This window comes from Clarias gariepinus, chromosome 14 (genome assembly GCF_024256425.1).
Source record: "Clarias gariepinus isolate MV-2021 ecotype Netherlands chromosome 14, CGAR_prim_01v2, whole genome shotgun sequence".
In the NCBI taxonomy this organism is placed as follows: Eukaryota; Metazoa; Chordata; class Actinopteri; order Siluriformes; family Clariidae; genus Clarias; species Clarias gariepinus.
Window position 1 is genome coordinate 17,168,006 of NC_071113.1, and position 23,355 is coordinate 17,191,360.

General features: G+C 37.8%; 2 protein-coding genes across 2 annotated transcripts; one reads left to right on the forward strand and one right to left on the reverse strand.

Moving 5' to 3' along the window:
* The first annotated feature begins 214 nt into the window (after positions 1–214).
* LOC128541473 (gamma-crystallin M2-like) lies at positions 215–2,325 on the forward strand. The gene is made up of 3 exons (XM_053511910.1): positions 215–355; positions 1,431–1,673; positions 1,771–2,325. Exons 1-3 carry the CDS (start codon positions 215–217, stop codon positions 2,044–2,046), a joined length of 660 nt encoding a protein of 219 aa, XP_053367885.1. The 3' UTR covers positions 2,047–2,325.
* Positions 2,326–4,529: 2,204 nt separating this feature from the next.
* On the reverse strand, positions 4,530–21,674 carry aldh18a1 (aldehyde dehydrogenase 18 family, member A1). Its single transcript, XM_053512133.1, has 18 exons — positions 21,549–21,674; positions 18,592–18,701; positions 17,159–17,310; positions 16,903–17,052; positions 16,658–16,762; positions 12,818–12,976; positions 12,219–12,309; positions 11,801–11,925; positions 11,569–11,713; positions 11,406–11,479; positions 11,172–11,271; positions 10,649–10,869; positions 10,345–10,482; positions 9,914–10,109; positions 9,698–9,819; positions 8,653–8,839; positions 6,240–6,335; positions 4,530–5,970 (listed from the first exon to the last, which is right to left on the reverse strand). Exons 2-18 carry the CDS (start codon positions 18,680–18,682, stop codon positions 5,771–5,773), a joined length of 2,352 nt encoding a protein of 783 aa, XP_053368108.1. The 5' UTR covers positions 18,683–18,701; positions 21,549–21,674; the 3' UTR covers positions 4,530–5,770.
* Between the last annotated feature and the right edge of the window lie 1,681 nt (positions 21,675–23,355).

Sequence of the window (23,355 nt, forward strand, 5' to 3'; positions counted from 1 at the left end):
GGTATTTTGTAAGTTCTTTGTGGCATTTCAAATGCGAATAAAAACTATGTACAATGACTGGATAAAGCTCATGTCTGAAACTCACTATTAACTAATGTCAGAGTCTGCAACCTTTATTGTCCATTCAAAAGTGCAGCAGTTTGGTCTTTTGCATGAGATAAAAGATCTTTGACAAAAACAGTGAAGGCAGACACACCACCAGACTTCAAATGGTATGCAGTCTACAGAATGCAATGTGCTGACATGGCAGAGCTTAATGAGCCACACACAAAGCTATGTGTCATGGTCAGTCTATAAAGAGGTCCTGACCTGTAAGTGGGCCTCATCTGCTCTGAACCAACTCAATATGGGCAAGGTAAGTATGCAAAATTACAATAGTATCTGAAAGACAGGGTGTAGAGAAAGGGACACAAACTGATGTCTATAATAACAGTAAATTATAGAAAATGTTCATTCAAACTGAAAAGGCACAGGCTGTGGAAGATTGCAGCTGTGATCAAACTAATAATACCTTGTGTGATTAACACATAATAATATTTAAATTATTATTAAAATTTATTAAATTAATGAAAATAATGAAATATTACAGCAAATATAGCAAATATAAATTACAAAAGTATACATTAAACAACTCAAATTACAAACAAAGCTATTATGTTAAAAAAAAAATTATGTTAATTTTTTTTTTTTTTTAGGGTTTTATCAGATTAAACATGCCCTGTTGTCCTGGTGTCCCATCCAGGGTTTATTCCGAACCGCAATTGAAAATATGCATTTGGTTTTGTTTTCAGGATTCTATTCTATTCTAAGTGGCATACAGTAGCTTGGAGATTTAGCATTCACCAAAAAATTGGTCACATAGATTAATTTGAAAAGCTCAAAGTTCAAACTCTGGAGCAGATTCATGCTATTACAGTTTTTAGTTATAGATTCCTATTGCCATCTCAGGGAGTTTTTCCTTGCCACTGTTGCCTTCACCCTTGGCTTGCTTATCAGGGACAATCTCATTATTATCTAGACACATTTTTCTTACACATACACACTTCCATAAATTTGCTTTGCAAATTTTCTTTTCATTTTTGTAAAGCTGCTTTGAGAAAATGACCATTATTAAAAGTGCTATATAAATAAAATTGAATTGAATTGAATTAAATGGTATACGGATACAATAATGATGTATAGACAGAAACAGATTGTGGTTCAGAGATATTTTAATTTAACTTACTTTAATCAATAGCATAGAATTCAATAGCATAGCATTTCTGTTAAGTCAAAATACATATTAAGTGAGCCCTAACTGCAGAATGTATTGCCAGAAGCTGAGAATTGACAGACATACAGTATGTTCAGATTTGTCTCTTTGCCTCAGCATGATCTTTAAGTCTAAATACTCAAAAGTCAAAAAGAAAACTGAAACAATATATTTACAGATTATCTTCTTTGAGGAAAAGAACTTCCAGGGTCGTCACTTTGAGTGCAGTAGTGACAGCGCTGATTTGCAGGCCCACGTCACCCACTGTAATTCCATCCGTGTAGAAAATGGTTGCTGGATAGCTTATCAGAAACCCAATTATACTGGCTACCAGTACAAGCTGCACAAGGGAGAATACCCTGACTACCACCACTGGGCAGGCTTTAATGATTGCATCCGGTCCTGCCGCATGCTGCCCTCTGTAAGCATCTGTTTTTTTTTTACACCTAATAATAATAAATTCCCCTCCCCCTTGTCGGTCAACTCAAATGTATAATGATAACATGATTTCCCTCCAGTATCAAGGAAACTATAAGGTGAAGATCTTTGAACGTTCTGATTTTGGAGGCCAGGCCTTGGAGCTTGTGGAGGATTGCCCAGACCTGTTCATGCGTTTCCACAATGGTGACATCTTCTCTGCCAATGTCCTTGAAGGTTACTGGATCCTTCATGAGCATCCCAACTACAGTGGGCGCCAGTACTTCCTGCACCCGGGGGAGTACAAGAGGTTTAGTGAGTGGGGCAGTACCAGTCCTACTACAGGCTCCTTGAAACGGATCACTGAGCTCAACTGAAAATATTTTTTGTTTAACACAGCCAACTAATCATACCTACTTGTCACATGCTTCCAGTATGTCCTGATCTTTACAGCTGACTATGGCTTGAGTGTGGAATCACTATGTAGCATAATTTTATGTTGTTTTTCTTCTTTTGTCTCTGTTTAAGATTTGCATTAGGTGAAAAAATGTATGCATTGTTTTGTTTGATGACAAACCTAAACAGATAAACCTTTAATGCTAAAAGCAAGATTAAATTAAATGAAATTACTTTTGTACCTTCAAATTACATAATGGTATTTGGTGTTTAACAAGAAAAATAAAGTTTTTTCCCTTTGTGTGCTGGATACAAAATGGTACTGTATAATATAACATATGCTATAAAATATCCACTGTTTTATATGTAGATTCACGCTAACGTAGCTGAATGAGGAAGTAGTAATATCAAGAAAACATTTCAATTCTTTGAGCTGAACAAGAAGAAAAAGAAGAGTTTTCAGAAGATGGGAGTGAGGACTCCTTTATAAAATTACATGCCATGTTACAGGAGCTTTGGGCCCATAAAAAGGCCCATATTAGCAGCACATCACAGGGCAGTGAAGACTCAAAGAGGAAAAGTCAAAGTGGCCTGATACTAGCCGCAAGCACGCACTTGTCTCAGAACACAAAACAAAACTAAGTCCATGTCCCAGTTCATGCATTTTTCATAGGCCCAGAATATCAAGCCCTTTAGAGATAAATATCAATTATTGAAATTGTTAATTAGACACCTATAATCGGCAAAGATACAAATGAATAAATAACTGCTGATTAATTATTGATTTAAAAGAAATCTGAGCTCTGCAGGGAACACATTTCAGAGTCTCTGAAGATCAAGCAAAACAAGAAATATGAGTTTTGGCCTTGAGTAATGTTCAATTAAAGCTAGGCCAGATTCACTATGAAAGGTCTGACAGCTTGCTATGAGACTAACCTCCTTAATTTTTCATCTGCAGGCCTTCAGCCCTCCTTGACTTAGGCCTTTAACATAGTCCATTACTTTTCACAGCTTAAGAACTCAATAAACACACAGCAAAATATATATATTTTTAAACACTCACTCATTTTCAGTTTTCTTTTAAAACCTTGGTCATGATAGCAACATTTTGAAATGATAAACTTAAAACTACATTAAGATTAACCTATTTTAGATATTTAGTGGCCTTCAGGGTGGCACGGTGGTGTAGTGGTTAGCACTGTCGCCTTGCACCTCAAGGGTCAGGGTTCGATTCCCGGCCAGACTCAATGCCCGTCTCTGTGTGTATGAAGTTGCATGGTCTCCCTGTGCTTGGTGGGTTTCCTCCGGGTACTCCGGTTTTCTCCAAAAGTTAAAAGGTTAGGCTAATTGGCATTCCCAAATTGTCCACAGTATGTGTGTGCGCCCTGGGATGGATTGGCACCCTGTTCAGGGTGTACCATGCCTCGTGGCCTAAGCCTCCTGGGATAAGTTCCAGGCCCCCTGCAACCCTGAATACAGGATAAAGTGGTACAGAAGATGAGTGAGCAGATTTCAGTCATGAATTTATATTTTTTGTCATGGCATTACACATCTGGTGAAACAACATTATACACTGGTGAAAACTAAAGGGTGTACATTGAATTCTTAATTCACAAAAGATTATAACACTATTCAGAAATAAATAAAACCTGTTGCTCTAAATATTGGTCTCTCTAGGAGACTTTTGGGACACCCTGTAGAATACATTAACCAGATATGATTTTATAGCCCTGTTATTTGTGAATTAAAATTATGTTAGATAAATGCATTAATTAACTACATTCATAACATTTGAATCAACATCAAATGGTTTGAATACCAGTCAAAAACTATGGTATTCAAATAACACACATTAGAAGCAAAAAAAAAAAAAAAACCCTTATAATCTGCACTGCTGCCTATGCAAGATGAAAAAAAACGGAACTTCATACTGAACTTACTTTATATTTAGCAAGATTTTCATGGCTGTTTTCATTGTCTTTCATCTGAAAGACACTGATCACAGATCTTAGGCACACTAAAGTTGGAAGGCAATCATACACAAGGACTGCTTCTCTTTATCTCCAGATCGTTTGCTTTCTTATGAGAGCTCATTACACATAAACAGCGCATTTTGCTGAATGAAAAAGATCTACAGGAAAATGCAAAGGCACTTTCATAGTACGACTCAGTTCTCTTTCAGCTGCTGCTTCTCTCCTAATAGCTACATAATTAATCCTCTGTAGTATTCTTTTCACTTTTCTATGCCCACTTACTGTGGAGTTGCTTTTCCTTAAGAAAACTTACTGAAGCCTGGCTTGGCGACACACTTTTTAGAAATATATAAAAATTAATGATTGCCTGGTTGAACATTGAAATGTGCTGTACTTTAAAAGTAGAAACTTAACTATTAAACTGTCTAAAGACACTAATGACTTTAGAATGTATGTGAAAACAGGAACACAAGATATTTATGACCACTTAATTGGAAACGCTTATTCTGCAAAATTTTAATGTACAATTCAGATATAAACATTACTGAACATGATCACTGGCTGACATTAAAAACCAAACGGCTGCAATTTTGAAATACTACCGTCCTTTCCAATGAAGAAGATAAACACATCAGCAGTAGACACTCTTGCTAACAGCACAATACACAGTAAGCTGGAAATGGAACCTGCAGCAGAGTCTTTCTTTAATTTCCTTTTTCTATTAAAATCTGTAGTGTTTATTGTCTCTACCAAACAACAAAGTCTGGCTAGTTTTGAAATCAAAACTTAAATAAATTAAACCACTGTGATATGAAAAATATGAATTGTTTTTAAAAGGAGAAATTCTTTCAGAATTTGTCCGATCCTCATGCGAGACAGTAACTCAGGACAGTGATGCACTTGTTCAGTTTTTAGATTAAGAGTAAAAAAAACATTTTGGATTTTAAGCAAAAGCATTACAATACAACTTTCCTCAGAATGGTTCTCGAAGTTACATTATTGCACAGAGTAGCCACAGTCACGATTCACAGCAGGCAATCCAGAGATTCACAGATTACATTTGTGAACACGAAAGCCTATGCATGATTTAATGGACAACAATAATTTAATCTTAAATGGTTTTGATTTTGCTCCAAACACATTTGTTTCATAGCTTTAATATTGTACAAAACCACATGGGAGCAAGAAAGCCAAATCTCATAAGCTACAGACAAGTGACAAAGGAAAAAAAACAAGTATCTTTGCCAAGGTACATTGGCCTAAGCTAAGAAGTCTCTGAATTGTCCAAAAGAGATTAATGCCATTCTTCCAAAATTTATTACCAAATCAGTGGTTTGATGACAGTGTTAAAGCTCGCTGCCTAACACGTTAATCCAAAATCACTCACTGATGTTTAGTGGGATTGAAAGTCCAGAATATGTGATCATTTTATACTCATCAAGCCATCAGAACGTGCAGGCAAAACGACAACACTGTTTTTCTTTGTATTTGTTACCAAACTGGGACTGGAGAAAATGTTGTCTACCAATTACTTAATGGTCAAGTGCTTTTAATGCTTCCAATATATGTGATCTACAGCTTGTTATACCAGCTATTTAACTTTTAGCCTTTAAGTTCTTTGCAATTCCTTGTTACTATATGTTTTCAGATTACAAATCCCCATGATCCCGGTAGAGTTCTTTCGAGTAGTGGACGTTGTGCATCTTGAAAGGGATTTTATTTTTGACTGGTGCTAGTTAGACGACGTTCTATGTCCAGGCAGTGGATAAGCAACAGGGAGATTCTCATGCAGGAACTTCATATTGCCTTGCTCAGAAAAGTCTGCAGCTGTCTGGCCATCTCCTCTGAGAACCCATTTAGTGGTGAGAAGCCCCTCCAGGCCTACGGGTCCACGAGCATGAATACGTGCAGTGCTGATACCAACCTCTGCACCTACAAGTAAAAAAAAAAAAACCTCTGTTCATGAAAAACACCCAACTGGAATGTGTTGTTTTAAATCATTGTCCAGTTTATTAAATCAGATAATGTGTCTCCCTCACTGCCTGTTCGACTGGTTGACAAGATTTAAAATCTTATACTGCATTATTTAGGTATTTATATTGTACATTTTATTTATTTATATTGTATATATTGAATTAACACTTTAATTTTACTTTTTTTAGTGTAAATCAATAAGACATACATATGACAACTTGTCTTACCAAGACCAAAGCGATATCCATCTGCAAACCGTGAACTGGCATTCCAGAACACACAGGCACTGTCCACTAACTGCAGGAACTGCTCTGCTGTCTCCTCTAAAAAATAAGACACAAAAGTCAAACAAACTCCCACACTATGGTGTATGTTTTAGGTAAACCAATGGCCTATTTGTGAGTTGGAATACTCAATAAACCAGCAACCAACAGATTGATAAGCGTAGGGCTAACCCTAACCCCAACCCTAACCAACAGAGTGGTCATAAGGTCACATACTGTATTTAGGCATTTGACTGTATACTCATGAACAGTGTTGGGTGGAACTTGTTACAGTTCTTGGATAACTTTTTGATGTAACGAGTAATCTAACATGTTATGTCCACCATTTAAGCACTCAGTTATTTAGTTACTTTTTCAAAAATGTAATTCTTTATTTAGACAATTTATGCAATCCGACAGCAGTCATTCCCAAACCGTTAGTGTGTGTGCGCGCGTGTGTGAACGTCGTCCTACAAGCCCCTCCCACCTTTGTTATTCCTGCTTATACCCCTATCCCACCTATGTGGTTTGACTATGAGAGGACCAACGCGCGGAAAGAGCGAAACCTAATCACAGCTGTGATTAGGTTTCACAGCTCAAAAAACTCGCTGTGAATCATGATGAACTGTACTTACGGACCACGCGAAACCGCGTAGGTGAGATAGGGGTGTTAGTAGTTAACAGATAATGCGCCAAACTTTGCTGAGTGATGATGGTAGAATAAATATAAAGATCTTGACTAAAACAACATGCCTGAGGAATCACAAATGAGTTTCATTTTCTGCAATAGAAAAGTACTCTAACTACTTACTTTTATCAGAAAGTAACGCTGTAATGTAACAGATTACTTTTTAATGACAATAATCTTGTAATGTAATTAGTTACTTTAAAAACTAAGGTCTCTCAACACTGCTCATGAACATGTCTTGGCAAGATTTCTTTGAAGTGGTCTTTTTCTTCTTTTATTACATACATAAAAAAAATTATTTAATTCAGTGATGACTGACTACAGCTTGTCTGCGCCAACATAAGCGAGATTTGACAGCACTCACTGGATTGACCAACACACAGTACAATAAGAACGCTCAAAAAGCTTAGTGCAGTTTTGAGGATGAGGATGGCAGATTGACACAGTGAGAAATGTCCCTCACAGTCCACATTCCAAAATCCAAGTCCAGGACACAGGCCTACCATAAAGTGAAAGCTTCTGGAACACCAATGTCACTGTCTACAGTCCAGTATTTTTTTCTCATGAAAAGAAAGGCTGCCATCCAGCAGATGTGGAAAGTAACTGAACATTTACATAAAAAAAACAAAAGTACATATTTAATGTATTTCTTTTTACTTGAAAAGTTTTACTTTTATTCCATAAAATCCTAAAAAAAATAAATAATCTGTACTCCTACTTAATTACATTCCTGCATGGCATTGCTTTAACTATTTGAGTAATATCTCAAGTGGAAACTTCGCCACCTGCTGGCTATTATTGTGTGATCTGCCTTTCCTTCGAGACACCTAATAATGCAACAGGTTGCAGACAGTGACACAGCACATTAACAATTGGGAAGCAGAGAGAGATTTTTTTTTTACTATGAAAAAAAAAAACCCAACAACAACTGTGAGCTAATGCAAGCCCTAAAGTTTTGATGCTTAATTGAATTTGAAGGTGAGTACTTTTGCACTTTTACTCATGTACACATGTAAATAAAGGACATTTACTTGAGTAGTATTTTAGTACAGGATTTCTGCACTTCCTCACTTATCCCATATAGAAAAAAAAAACCTCTGCTTAAAAATCCAACCTTGAAGCTTGACAACAGTTTGGTGACCACATGGACTTCCTAGAGAAATGATTCGACCAGATGCATGTTTGAAAGACTAACGAAGAGTAATTCAAAACCAAGAACACTGTACCAGCGGTTAAGCATTGTGCATCATGCATTGGGGCAGTTTTTGTGCCAGTGGAATAAATGCATTAAAAAATTAAGTGGAATAATTAAAAAAGGACAGCCACAGCAGATTATCGGCCAGACAGTTAAAACTAGATAAAATTCAGTGTTTAAACAGGACAGTGCCCCCCAAACACAGAATAAAGCTGGTCTTGGAATGGATAATGCAGAACCACATTAAGCATTTCATTGTAAAAAGGACTATATACACATTATCCTTCCTGAAAAATAATAAATAAATGCAGTGCTCTAATATTAATGTAGTAAATTGTTTCAAAGGGTAATATTACCACCACAAGATGGCACTATTGACACAAAAATAAATAATGCAACAAAAGCCCTAATTTTCAGTTGAGCGGGCTGCATTATTCCAAAAAAGCATGCTAAAAGGAAATGCTCTGAAAGGCTGCAAAGAGCAGAAACTTTACCATTTTCAGTGATGATGACATCTGTGTGGGAGCTGCCATATTTATGAATGTGATCAACTGCCTCGTGCATGCTGTCTACCACTTCTATGCAGCACTCCAGGTCTCCATACTCTGTACGGAGTGACTTTACCTCAGATGGGCTGAAGGTCAGGTATGATGCAAACTTGGGGCCAGCGTGTATCTTCACCTGCACAGAGTAAGTTATTAAAGAGAAAACAAGAACTACATTAAAAGAATGATCCTCTTCTTTGTCTTTTGGCTGTTCCCTTTCAGGGGTCGCCACAGCGAATCGTTTGCCTCCATCTAATCCTATCCACTGCGTCCTCTTCTCCTACACCAACTAACGTCATGTCCATAAATCTCCTCTTTGGTTTAAAAGAATGATCTGGAAAAACATTTACATAAATGCTGAGTTACACTGGCCTAAACAGTGCAATCTGCAGCTTACTTCATCTATTTTGATGGCCTAACCTTTTTAGGGGCACAGTAGCATAGTGGTTACACTGTGTGGAGTTTGAATGTTCTCACCATGCTTGTTGGGTTTCCTCCAGGTACTTCAGTTTCCTCTCACAGTGCAAACTGCTTAGGCTAACTGGCGTTTCCAGATTTGCTGTAGTGTGTGAGTGAGTTTGTGAGTGAGAGTGTATGTACCCTGCGATGGATTGGCATCCCTTCTAGTGTGTACCCCACCTAGTGCCCCAAGACCTCTGGGATAGGCTCAAAGAGACTGAAACCTAAATGTTTGTATTTTATTATTTTTAGATTTAACAGTTTACTCTTTGTCACAATTTATTTTTTTCTAGATGCACACATTGTATCAAAATATACAATATTTATTCGTTCAGCTTTAGTAACCACATTAGCACTCCAGTGAGCAATGGACTGGCGCATCCTGAGGCTATCGCGGTAAAACTAACCCAAAACTGGAATACATGCTAAACAACATGCCAGTCCATTGCACACTGATTAAAATTCCAAACACCATGTAAGAAAATACTGTAAAAGTGAAATTCCATTAGAGCATTTACAGTTTGCACAGACTTACCTCTTCTATTCTCAGCATGTCAATGATCTGATCAAACAGTGGGGACCGAAGCACATCTCTGTGAACTAGCAAGGTTTCCATAGCATTGCAGGCTGCTGGGTAATCACATTTCGAGTCTCTGACTAAGTACAAACAACAACACATTAAACATACTATGGTTAAAAACAAATCACAAAATAATACATAATAAGAAAACATTTAAATTCTAATATTTACCAATTTTTACGACTTTGTCAATGCTGGCCTCGTGGTCAACATAGACATGGCAGACGCCCTCGCTGTGACCCAGCACAGGAATGCCTTTAGCAGCCCGCTGGATATCTCTGACCAGCTGAGACGAACCGCGAGGAATGATGAGATCGATCATCTTCTCCAGGCGACACAAGTCTTCTACCTCCTCACGTGTGCTTACCTAAAACACGTCACAACATCACGTGGTACATTAACAACCCCCTGCTAAATTTTCTCATAAAACACACATTACAAAAAACCCTCAGCATTATGCCACCCCACAAACACAGTCCCCAGCGTAGACAGACTGGATTTACTTTGTCATACTTACTAGTCACATTTTGGGTTTATTTATTTAATTTTTTTTTTTTTTAAATTTTTATGTAATTTTGATTACATATACCCTGGCATCTTACCAGTTGGACTGCATCTCTTACACCATGTATAGATAAAGCCTCCTGTGCTAGTTCATGTAAGACACGGTTGGTGTTAGCTGCCTCCCTTCCACCTTTTAGCAGCAAAGCATTTCCACTAGCAATAGCTAATGCGGACACCTGTGTGGGAAAGTACATTTTAACATGAAAAATACATCACACCATATAGATATCATCTCCACAATAATTATCTCCACAAACAACTAAACTAATTGCCCATGATTCAATTTGTACAACTGCCATAGTGTCACTTTGTGTGTGCATGAGAGAGAGACAGAAGTGAGACCTGAGGCAGGCAGTCTGGACGAGATTCAAAGATGACGAGTAATACCCCTATGGGCACAGTGATCTGCTCCAGCTCCAGGTTGTTGGCCAAACGAGTTCTGCGCAGTACTTGTCCCACACTATTCTGAGAGGACACAGCAATCTGCCTCAGGCCGATGGCCAGACTGCTCAGCTTTGCCGATGACAAACTAAGCCGCTTGAGCATGGCAGGAGGCATACGACCTGTAAAGTACAGTAGAAACAAGACCACATTTTAGGATTCAAAATGGCACTCGTAGTTATTTCTTCAACATTTAATATTGTTGCTTTAATTTAAAACTAATGTATGTCCCCCAAGTACAGTTAGAACTTGTTAAAATTATCATTTAAATAATGTGGATTTTACACCATGATGTCTCAAATCATAGGCCTGCTCCTTAATAATGCCAACAGAGAACAGCCTGGAAGAGAACCACAAAGCGTCTCTGTTTGGGATTGGGACTAAATATTATGAGTAATTTAATATATGAAACAATCCAGTCTACCTGAATTCACAGCCAGTTCAATGTCCTTCTTATTAGCTGACAGAATTTCATCTCTCTTTTCAGTCAGAAGATCAGACATGGCATAAATGATCTCACTCCTCTGCGAGAGGAAACATTGCATGTTGAGAGGAAACATTTTATTATTCTTAAACTTTGATAACTTACATGTGTCTTACATTTGACCTAAAAGAGCTACAAACAACTAAATCAATCAAGATCATAAGAGAAGAATACCTGCTCAGGAAGAAGTGAAGCCAGTGTCCTCCCTGCAGTGCGAGCCATTTCTGTCTGCTGCTCCACTGTGGGTCCTGTAGCATTGATAACGGTAATAGAAACATCAACACAATGTTCTTTAACAGATAAGGTCAGAGGAGCACACGTTAAAATGTTGACATACCAGCAGGTTTGACCTCAGAGAAGAATGTGCCCACTTTCTTGCCCTCTACAATATCGGTGATGACATGACCTGTGACTTTAGGGTGAGTGCCGTTAGCAATGACTACCGATGTGCCTCCCTGAAGAGCCCAGAGAGCAGCTTTTACCTGTGACAAGTGTGGTCAGTACATTTTAAAATATTGCAATGACAGAAAACAGGCATGCATCAAACAATTAATAAACTCTAGTCATACCTTAGCTTCCATTCCTCCGATGCCAACCCTGGATTTGGTGCCATAGGTTATAGACTGCTGGTCCCCGGGATAGAAAGTGTCAAGTAATTTAGCATCATCGGACCCAGGAGGGCTGTCGTAAACACCTGGAGGTGGTTTTAGCAAGATTAGACAAAAGACTCAATGTCCGGCTTTTTTATTAATCAGAAATAGTGTTTTCTTGAAGCCTCTTTTTTAACAGTCCTTCTACCATTCCTAATTGAGTAGCTAAAATATATTTTAATTCAACGCATCATAAAACCGCCCAGTACTATCCAGTTTTGATCATTAGCTCCATTTCTTCCATGTTTTTTTTTCTTACTTATCCATATATATGCTTGTTTTAAACAGGTCTCAAAAAGATCTGTTACTGCCAGGAAAACCTTCTTTCATTTCTTACCTTCTACATCAGAGAGAGCAATAAGGAGATCGGCTCTCATCTCCACTGCAAGCCGTGCTGCCAAACTGTCATTGTCCTTAACGCTGATGACCTGTGATGTGACAGATAGCATGAGATAGGGAAGAGAGAGAAGGGATTAGTACCCTTTTACTGTATAATACCAATGCATCAGGTGGTCTTCAAAAGTGCTTATAACATTAGCAATTAGCCCACCAAACCACAATATTCTTTAAGAGGATTATGGTAAATGACCACCGTATGACAGCATGCATATACAGGAGTGCAGAGCACATGTTAAATTACAGTACAAAAAGCAGTGATGTTAGTTAGCATCTTTTTAATCGAAGTGCAAGAAATTCATGTACTCCACTGAACTCTAGTCTCTACTAGCCACTAGTTAACAGCATACATGTGTTTAAATTGCCTTCCCTGCATGCACTGCTCATAGTGCACTGAGGATTTAATTCAATTCAATTCAATTTTATTTATATAGCGCTTTTAACAATGGTCATTGTCTCAAAGCAGCTTCACAAAGATGATTTAAGGTTTTTTATTTTAGGGCTCATCATCCCCACAGGCCTTCTCAGCTCTATACCCACATTTACACCCTGCAGGTCACTGTTAGGTTCTGGGGGAGGCACCACTGCGTCATTAGTGTTGATAATGGGCACGATGTTCATACGCAGAAGCTCGTGCAGCGTGCTGTTCAGATTTCGTCTCTTCTGGTCATCATGGAAGTCCAAATTTGTGACCAAGATCTGAAAAGGGAAAGGAGCATTTCAGTAATCAAGAGAAACAAAATAATTAATTACATAGCTACATACACAGTAAGAGTTTCAGATAATACAGGAGTAAGTAATAAATCCTAATCTCTATCAGTCACATCAGCAGTGTATGGGTGAATAATATTAGGACACGTATTGATTTATTCAGAATACAACTAAAATCATGTGCACTCAACTGATCCACGTTGCCTGGCCAAAAAAGATTTCTCATTAGTCACCTTTAGCTTTAATAACAGCAAACAATGAGGTATCCAGTTCATGTGGAAAAATTATTCATCATGCTCCCAGAAACACACTTTCACAATGTGAGTCATGCAATATGCCTGCGCCAACAGGAAAGAAAAACTACACTGATGTGATTCCCTGGTCACTCAGTACATTTAGGTCATCACCTGACTTCATTTTATTGCCACATAGTGTTGCTGAGCCTAGTCCTGACCAACTGAAGCAAACCCCGATCATCACACAAGGCCACTATGCATGATTTGCTTCATGCGTTCCCTTCTTACCCTGACATACCCAGTGCTCTGGTATAGGGTCAATCTGAACTCAGACCACATGACCTTTTCCCATTGCATCAAAGTCCAACTATTATACTCCATAGCAACTTAAACCCTTTTTGTCTGAACGCAGTCTCACTAATGGGTTTTTAAGGCCACACAGCTGTTTAGTCCCAATCCTGTTCTTGTTACATTGTGTGCATATAGAAATGTTCTTTCACTACTTAACATAGCTATATTACTGTTATTGTTAACAGAGCTGTTATGTTACTGTTCTTTTTTTTACCATGCAATTTCATCAAGCATTTAAGTGATCTGTTTTTTTCTTTGTGTACATTTCCTTCACAAAGTTAATGATTCAGCACTATCTTTCCACATTTCTTCCACAAAGAAATACAAGGTTCAGCACTATGCCTTCAGGTTTTAATAATGTGTTGAAGGGTTCTTAACCCAGGTCCAGTCATTTCAGGGCTCCTTAGTTGTATTCTTTGCTTGATGCAGCCCAACAATTTGACAGATCTGAAATGGCAGCCTATTATCTTCTTTGTTTTTTTGTTTTTTTTTTACAGACAAACAATAATTGCATAACTTTTTATATGAAAAAGAAACCGCCTAATGGAAAATTAACTTATTGTAGTACAAGCACAGGTGGTGAGTTCTATTTATATTCATGTAAATGTTGTGACTCTCACACAATGTTCAGAACTATTAGTGATGGGAAGTTGGAATCATTTTAGTAACTCGTTTCCTAACCCTTCTTTGAAACTCGTTCATCAAAAATTTAAGTAATTTAGTTAATTTCGTTCTTTTAAACAGAAATAAAATAAAACGTTAGATTTTCAATAAATAGTCCCCCAACCCTGTACATACAGTAATCTGTAGAGGTTTTGCAATGCTTTCTGCATGCGTGCCCAGTAAAAAAATGAACAAATCACTCGAAGACTACTCGTTCTTCTAAGTCACATTAAAGAACAAATCATTCATGAACCCATTACTAAAAACTTTTACAATTGCAGGATGAAAAGGATGGAAAAGATATGAGAGTCTCAGAAAACTGTTCTGATGAAGTTTATACTGTATGTAACTTTACAACTAGAGACGAACAGTATATAGCAGCTTGATGTTTTAGTAGTTGTGAACATCAATACACAAATGTGTCTTGCGTTAATGTTTCTTGACTGCTCCAGTAATTGCTCCTGCTCCAGCAATCGCATTGTATACTGCCTTTTGCAAAAAAAGTCTGCACACCCCTGTTAAAATGTCAGGTTTTTGTAATATACAAAAAATAAAAAAAGTCTCAAGTCTAAATAATTTCTGAAATTTTCCACCTTTAATCTAACATATAAACTGTAAACCGGTAAAATAAAAAATAATAATAATGTGGTTGTATAAATATGCACACCCTTAAACTAATACTTTGTTGAAGCACCTTTTGATTTTATTAGAGCACTCATCTTTTTGCATGGCACATCTTGACTTGACAATATTCGCCCACTCTCTTCATAAAAACACTTCAGTTCAGTTAGATTGCAAGGGCATCTCCTGTGCACAGACCTCTTTAGATCACCCCATGGATTTTCAATCAGATACAGGTCTAAGCTCTGGCTAGGCCATTTCAAAACCAATTCCCCAGGTGAAGCCATTCTTTTGTTGATTTAAATGTATGCTTTGGATCATTTTTATGCTGAATTATGAAGTTTCTCTTCATCTTTAGCTTTCTAGCAGAAGCCTGAAGGTTTTGTGCCAAAATACAGGTATTTGGAACGATTAATTATTTGGAACATAATTTCCTCCACCTTGACTAATGCCCCAGTTCCAGCTAAAGAAAAACAGCCCCAAAGCAGGATGCTGCCACCACCATGCTTCACTGTGGATATAGTGTTCTATTGGTAATGTATTTTTGTTGCAAAAACAACACTGCACCTTTTGGAATTATACAGTACTTCAAATGTGTTTTTGCAAAATGTACTAAACAGCGGCTTCCATTTGTCACCCCACCCCACAGCCCAGTAGTATGAAGAATATGTACATAAGATTGTCACATGTACTACACAGCCAGTACTTACCAAAAATTACTGCAGCTACTTTAATGCCAAAGCTTTTTGGCAGCCCCCCCTGACCAGCAGTGTTGGGTGTAACGTGTTACTAAGTAACACAATAAAGTACTTGGATTATTTTTTTGATGCAACAAGTATTCTAACGCTTTGGGTCTGCCAACTAAGTACTCAGTTACTTAGTTATTTTTTGTGAGTATGTGTGTGTGTGTGTGTGTGTGTGTGTGTGTGTGTGTGTGTGTGTGTCCTACATGATGAACCAGGCGGTGAGACCGCGTAGGTGAGATAGGGGTGTTAGTAGTTAACAGATAGTGGGCCAAACTCTGCTGAGTGATGATGGTAGAGTAATTATAAAGGTGTTGATTAAAACAACATGCATGAGGAATCACAAAGGAGTTTTCATTTTTTGCAACGAAAAAGTACTCTAACTAGTTACTTTTATCAGAATGTTATGCTGTAATGTAACTGATTACTTTTTGAAGACAGTAATTTTGTAATGTAATTAGTTACTTTAAAAAGTAATGTCCCTGTCGACTAGTTTCCTTCTCATCAATTTTAGAGAAGGACATCCAGCTCTTGGTAACCTCACTGTTTTGCCATACTTTCTCCATAGTATACCCAACACCTAGGAAATTCTTTTGCAGCCTACTCCTGACTGATACCTTTCAACAGTGAGATCCCTCTGATGCTTCGAAAGCTCTCTGTGGACCATGGCTTTTGCTTTAAGATGTGACTAAGAAAATGTCAGGCAAAGCCTCCTAGAACAGCTAAGCTTTATTTGGGGTAAATCTAAAGCCCTTTAAATGATGGCAGATGTGGGGTGACTCCTATTTGACATAAGTTTAAATTTGATTGCTTAATTTTGAACACAGCCACATCCCATTTACTATACAAGAGTGTGAGCACACTTATGCAATTACAGAGTTTGGTTCTTTTATTTTTACTTTGTTTCCGTTTGTTTTTCAATTGAGTTGTACAGGTTATAGGTCATGGCATTTAATAGAGGTGTGTAGACTTTTTTTTATATCCACTGTACATTTGGAAAGGAGCTCTATCATTAAGAGGGGTGTGCGTGTGTGTGTGTGTGCGCGCGTGTGTACCTGTGCTGTGCAGGTGCTGTACTGAGTAAACATGGCTTCATACAGCGCCATCAGTCCACTCTGTCCTGCAGCAGCACACGCCCTCGCCTCCAAAACAGGCAGAGACTGCAGATGAAAGAACAATTCTTAAGAAAGAACAATAATTAAATGTTACTATATCAGGACGTTGACAGCTATGGTACAATTCACTAAACTGTTACATAGTAAGTGATGGGTATAACTGGCTTAATATTTAATTTGCCCACCATGTCTTTAAGTTGGTTCTGTCCTGAATGAAGGGCTTGTCTGACACTCTGAGAGAGAAGAATCTCATGCCTCAGTCTCTGTTTCCCAAATGCTACAGCTCCACTTGTGACGATCATCATTTCTCTGCCTTGGTTCTGTAGCATTGCCACCTTAAAGGACCACAAAGAAATACAAATTTTGCCTTTAATGCTTGTGCAAAGGCATGCTATAACCAAACAATCACTAGAAAATTACATCCCCTCTGACCCCTCTTACCTGTTCTACAATAGAGGCGAGCCTTCCAAGCGCCAGGCCACATTCATCGCCTCGAGTTACCACAGCACTCCCCAGCTTCACCACGACCCTCTTGGCCTGGCGCAATTCACTGCGGTGTGCAAATGACTTACCATGAGCACGCACAAGCGGCACTGTAAGAAAAGCCACATTACTCCAGTGACGCACAGTACAGTGTCTGACAGATGGAGGGATAGAGGGGTCTGGTGGGAGAGAGACCCAGGTAAAGGGCAGCAAGGAGAAATGGCATGTAGAGAACCAATGAGGACACAGTAAAGCAAAAGCAGGGAGATGCTAGCAAACATACAGTAAGTGCAACAAACTGATTAGGTGCAATGTGTATAATGTCAATGTGGACACAGCTGGCAGGTTGTGGATCATTAGCTGGAACATATGGGATGGAATGGAATTAATGGGCTCCAGTCCTGCTATTCTGTGTACCTTTACACATTCTCACCCCATTCAGTCCCGGTATTAGCTTCCATAATTGGTGATCTGATCATGTATGGACTACATGTAAAATATACGCCTATCAGCATAACACCAACATCTGTGTGACAAGGTATAAAAATACAAAAGCTAGAACTGCTATACAGATATATTTATCTATATATTTGAGTTTATAGCCCTGTGTTATACCCCAAGTCCGACAGAGCTATGATGGGTTGCTATTCTAGGAATAAAAAATAAATAAAAAAAATAAATAAAAAAAAACAGTGACAGTGCGTGGCTCTCCTGTTATATACTGACTAAATACATATAACCATACTTGCTAAGCCTCCTGGTAGACTCCTGTTTTTTTACTCCCCTGATTTCCTCCTGTGGGCAAAATTCTCACACATTTCTCATGATTTACAACTAAATATCACATATTTTCCCCCTTTTATCATCACAACCTGTTCCTGGTATTGTGTGTGTGCATGTGTGCTCTGGCTTCTACACGCACTAAACTAAAATGTTCTAAATGTAAATGTAATAGCTAAATGTGCTAGGTAAAAAGTAATTTAATATATTTTTTTTTTTTTTTATAATTAAATATTTACTCTGCAGCATGGTCTAAATTATCTGCGAATTACAAATAAATGATCCACACTATACACACCCAATGCCCAAACCACCTCCAGTGAATAAAACATAATGACAGTGTTAAAGCTGCCACATCTGCAAAGCCAAACAGGCCCCATGCACAGAGCACACAACTCCGAGCAAAGCATGAAACCCAGTGAATGGAAAGAGGTAAAAAACAGAGGGTACAGAAAAAAAGACACAAAGTACAAACATATCTGTGCATTTACTCTGTATGAAACATTCTTAAGGATACTAAGAATGGAGTTCAAAGTTTTCAAAAAAATAAAATATGCAATTCTGACCTAGGTCCTATGCTACAGGTTGAAATGTAAGTGATGGAAACTTACTTTTTCCAAGAGAAACCGATCTTGTGAAGCTCTGGAGGGGGTTTGGTCTCACAGAGAGCCAGGAGCACAGAGACAATCTCTGCAGCAACATGCTGATCACAATCTTTATACTGCAAAACATTCAGAAAGGACAGGACTAAGCACTGATTCATATATACAGTTTATTCTTAGATATTTCAATACATACTTAAAGGAATGCTTCAACTTTTTTAAAAATGTAGTCTTTATCGAGTGTGTAAGAAGTATTTGTGCATGCATGTGTGTGATTAATATGGCTAAGAACTGAGAAGTTTGTCTAGACTGAGACAAGGATGGACATTCACTTTGCTTGTGCTTATTTAGTATTGGGGCGTTTTTGGTTATTCAAGATTTTACTTTTAAAATTTTCTTATCAAATATTTCCAAATTATTCCTTCATTGTGTGTAATAAGAGAAGCTGTTTTATCCAGCAACAGAACAATAAGTAAGTTGCAACTTAAGTTTCTTATGTTTTCCTAATATTTTTTTTATTTATGGATACATTAACCCATTTTTTTAACTCTTAAATGAAAAATCATTCTGAATAATTTGAATATTAATTAATCTTACGTTAATTACCTTTAATGTGAATTATTTCATTTATAACCATAAATAATGAGATTTTTTGTGCCCTTTTTCACCATTATTCATTTTCCTAAATTACACACAATTCTGTTTACTTACCTGATGAAAGTGTCACTAGTTAGCATTAGCTGTTACTTTTACTAAAAAAAATGGATGCAGCAGGGATTTAGCCCTTTAGTCTGTCCAGCTCTCTGGCCTCCCCGGATTAGCTACCAAAGTTTCAGCTTTCATGCCAAGATCACTGCCAAAGTGTTTGCCAACTAGCAGATCACTAACTAGCCGAGTTCTGCTACGAGAGTCTCTGCTCTGTATTGTACAGCTGCTTTGCCTTAGGGCAGTTGGAGTCTAGTGTCTGTGGTCTTCTCTGCTACTACACTGAATTTCTTATTAAATGAACATTAAAAGGGAATCACTGAAAAATGTCAAGTGGGAAAAAATAACTCTCTCTGGTTTATTTTTAGAAGCTGTCAGCAAAGCCTTACAAAAAACCCTTGTCATTTTTTTTTTTATTATTAAGCATCATTGTAACTGCATAGTCTCCCCACGAGTTCAGCATCACACAGTGGGTAACTTCTCAAAGGAATTACACATTACCAACCCACACACCAACACCAGTTGCTAAACATTTTACAAATATTGTAGGGTTTTCATGTGTAAATTACATTTCCTTAATTTCCAAGTCGAGTCAATAAACGTCTCCTATTCTTTATTGAGAACTGAAAATATTTCTAAAATCACACTCCAGACAAAACAATTAAAAATTCAAATTGCTTCTTGAATTCACGTACTGATTCATTCTCTTATTTAATTTTTGTAATTTAGTTTTAAAAGGGTGCAAAGAGATGTGAAGCAACATCCTTCGTCTCCTGTCACTAATTTTGAACTAGTTTGGAGTGAGGAAGTTTAAGGTCAGACTGACCAATATTTAACTCTGACTATATTCACACAACAGGAAAAAACACCCGATATATGGAATTACTGGGTTTTTTTTTGTAACCCTGTTTACATTATGTTTTCAAAGTGACCTATAACTGGCATAAGTTAGAGCAGATCACCTTATTTCTTTCGCTACAATTTACTGCATAGCAATGTTATATAATATTTATGACATTTACTATATTCATTCATCTTTTATACTGCTTCTAGACCTGTACAGGAGGCCTGGAGCCTATCCCGGGCATGAGGAAGGGCACACTCTGGACAGGGTGCCAATCCATTTGAAGGCACAGACATAAAAAAAAAATCCAGACAGTACAGGTAACTGGAGTTCCAAACTGGTGTAATGTGCATGTCCTTGGATGGTGGGCGGAAACATGGAGTATCCGGATGAAAACCTGGCAAGCATGGGAAAATCATGGAAAAAGCTTGGAAACTCAACACACACACCTCTGGCGGTAATCAAACCCTCAACCCTAAAGGTGCAAGGCTACAGTGCTAACCACTATGCCACCATGCCGAGTTAGGTGTGTAGTGGAGCCTCTCCAGAGTTTAGGCTTCGATTCCCACCTCGTGTGTGTGTGTGTGTGTGTGTGTGTGTGGAGTTTGCATATATATTAAAAAAATAATAATAATGAAAAAATGGACAAAGGTAAGGTTTGAGTGACTTTGACAAGGAGCAAATTGTGAAGACTAGAAAGTCTGAGTTCCTTTTTTCATTCTCACCCTGACTCTTTCCTAGAATAAAATTATTACAAATGTTGAGTCTGAATGACAAAAAAAAAAAAAAAAAAAGTTGCATGAATTCCTGTTTGACTGTTCAGGCTGGGGTTGCATTGCAGAAACAAGAAAAAAAAATCTTAATTGGTTGAAATATGAATTTAAAAAAAATGGGATGTGTCGATGTTTTTCATAACAATGTGAACATGTGATATTGTGACACTAACACTTACAGCTAACTACAACACTTTGACAACGACACACACCTCACTTTCCCTCAGCTGCCATGCGGAAGTAAAGCTTCAGCCTGTACCATCACTCACACACTGTATATAACCAGGCAGTTAGCTTATAGTGCTGTTAAGCAGCTTCTTGCAAGCAGACTAGTTTTATTAGCTACAGACTAGCACCTTTAATATAGAGCAGCAAGACCTTAAGATAATCCAAGATAGCAAAAGCATCTTGGTCAGGTCCTGCAGGATGTAACGCTGGCTCAGCTATTGAGTTTACTGGGTTTAACTTGCTTGTTAAAGAGTGACCCATAATTAAGATGCACAAGCTGTGTACACGTGTTAGCAAAAAAAAAAAAAAAATCATAACCGCCACATGCTTCCCCATCTACACACTCCACCACACCAACACACACCCATGATGCGACCTGCATCAGCTCACACATACACACATGAATCCTTACATACCCAGTCCTACAAAACAATTCAGCGTGTCAGATCCTGGTCAAGTTCAATGTCTTCAACCTGCTGCGGGTGCCACATCAACTCTGCACAACTCTCAGGCGTGTTGACGTCCGGATGTTTTCACACCCGCATTCCGTATAATCCCGCCTCCTGTGATGCGATTGGTTACGACGCGCTGCTCTTCAATTGGGCTGTTAAGTAATCATTCACGTCGCAGGGGCGCGGCTTTATAAAATTAAACAATGCCAACATGGAAATTTAAACAAAAATGATTTCTTCATATGGCTTTACTCAGCTGTAGCACTGGCAAGTACCATTAAGCGCTGAGAAGTTTATCTTACCACTAGGATAAACTCTAACTGCTAAACACACGCCATAAGAATTCACCCTACACGTGGTGTCTGGAAAGAAGTGGGGCATGTGTAATTCTTTGTTAATAAAAAAAAAAGCATTTATTTTATCTGAGAAATGGATCGAAATAAATGTAAGTACGTGAGCTTTGAGTCACGGTACTGTCCAATCAGGAACCCGCTTGTTTAGAATGTTAGCCAATCATTGTGGTGAATGCAGGATTTGTCGAAAAGCGGGTATGAATATATAACAGCTGCTAATCTATCGACGTGGAAATCAGTGTTGCCAGGTCTGTGGGTTTCCTGTGCCCTCGTGGAGACTTGAAATAACCCTCAGGTTGGTTAACCCAATTTACCTACATTGCACTTTATTCTTACTAAATCAACTGGTGTATCACTAGAGATAATACGTTTATTTTAACTGAGATGATTTTATTAACAGTGATTTTATTATTTAAATAAATTCTGTTATTTATTAATGATAATGGGTTTTGTACTGCAAGATTTTTAAAAATTAACTAAGCTTCAAAATATTTAAATAGTTTAGATCGTGTTTCATTGTAAAAACTTTAACCCAAAATGTGATTTAAACCAGTTTTTAAAGGCAAAAGTTAGTTCCAGTATCCCGCTTTAGTGGTGTAGATCTGGCAACCCTGGCGTGAACTCAATGTGAGGATCATGTCTGCTGTGGGAGAGAGTGGAAAGATCAAGGTTTTTATGTGTATGTATTTTACTTCCCTGGAAGACACTGCAGAAAGAAATAAAGCACATTAACTCATATAACAAGTTCACATATTAATGGATGCAGGTTAAGTTTGAAGTGAGGGCTGAATGGAGTGAGAACTTCTCCTGAGGCAGGATAAACTCATATAAATATATCCCTCTTTATATATACTTTTTAATTCCCAATTCCCATCAGTCTACTTTCCCACATTATGTACATAAAACATGAATATTACACTAAGCATGAGATATGATTATGAATATACGATTGTATCCCACACTATCCAGCTAAATGATTGGATAGTGGGATAATAAAAACTACATTTATTATCATTATTACAATCATTACAAAGTTAACTCTTGGCTTGATGGATTGTGATGTAGGTGGAGAGGAACTGCAGCCCTGCATGAGTGATAATAACATCATACATCATTGCAAATTGTACCGCAATATAAAATGCATTTCAGTGCACTAATCTAGACAACAGTAAGCTACACATGACTTAATTAAATTAAGCACTTATAGGGACATAATTCACAATTACACTAATGACACCTGAGCAACAATATTACACCCCAATCTGTCATTGAACATTATATTCCAAAGCCATGAGAATTAATTTAAAGTTGTTCTCATTTACCCAAAAGGAACTCCTCCGAGACTTAAATCATTTCAGGTAACTCCAGCATTGCCTTCAGTGAAAAAAAGTCCCTTAAATGTTTAGATGTACCTAAAG

Bases quoted from the DNA above. Each gene is read 5' to 3' on its own strand.
- LOC128541473 (XM_053511910.1), top strand. From the start codon at position 215: ATGCAGTCTACAGAATGCAATGTGCTGACATGGCAGAGCTTAATGAGC. The intron at 356-1,430 runs GTAAGTATGCAA...ATATATTTACAG, and splicing joins ACCAACTCAATATGGGCAAG to ATTATCTTCTTTGAGGAAAA. The intron at 1,674-1,770 runs GTAAGCATCTGT...ATTTCCCTCCAG, and splicing joins CCTGCCGCATGCTGCCCTCT to TATCAAGGAAACTATAAGGT.
- aldh18a1 (XM_053512133.1), bottom strand. From the start codon at position 18,682: ATGTTGCTGCAGAGATTGTCTCTGTGCTCCTGGCTCTCTGTGAGACCA. The intron at 11,926-12,218 runs GTAAGAAATGAA...AACCACCTCCAG, and splicing joins TGCTCTCTCTGATGTAGAAG to GTGTTTACGACAGCCCTCCT. The intron at 9,820-9,913 runs GTAAATATTAGA...GTTTGTACTTAG, and splicing joins TGACAAAGTCGTAAAAATTG to TCAGAGACTCGAAATGTGAT.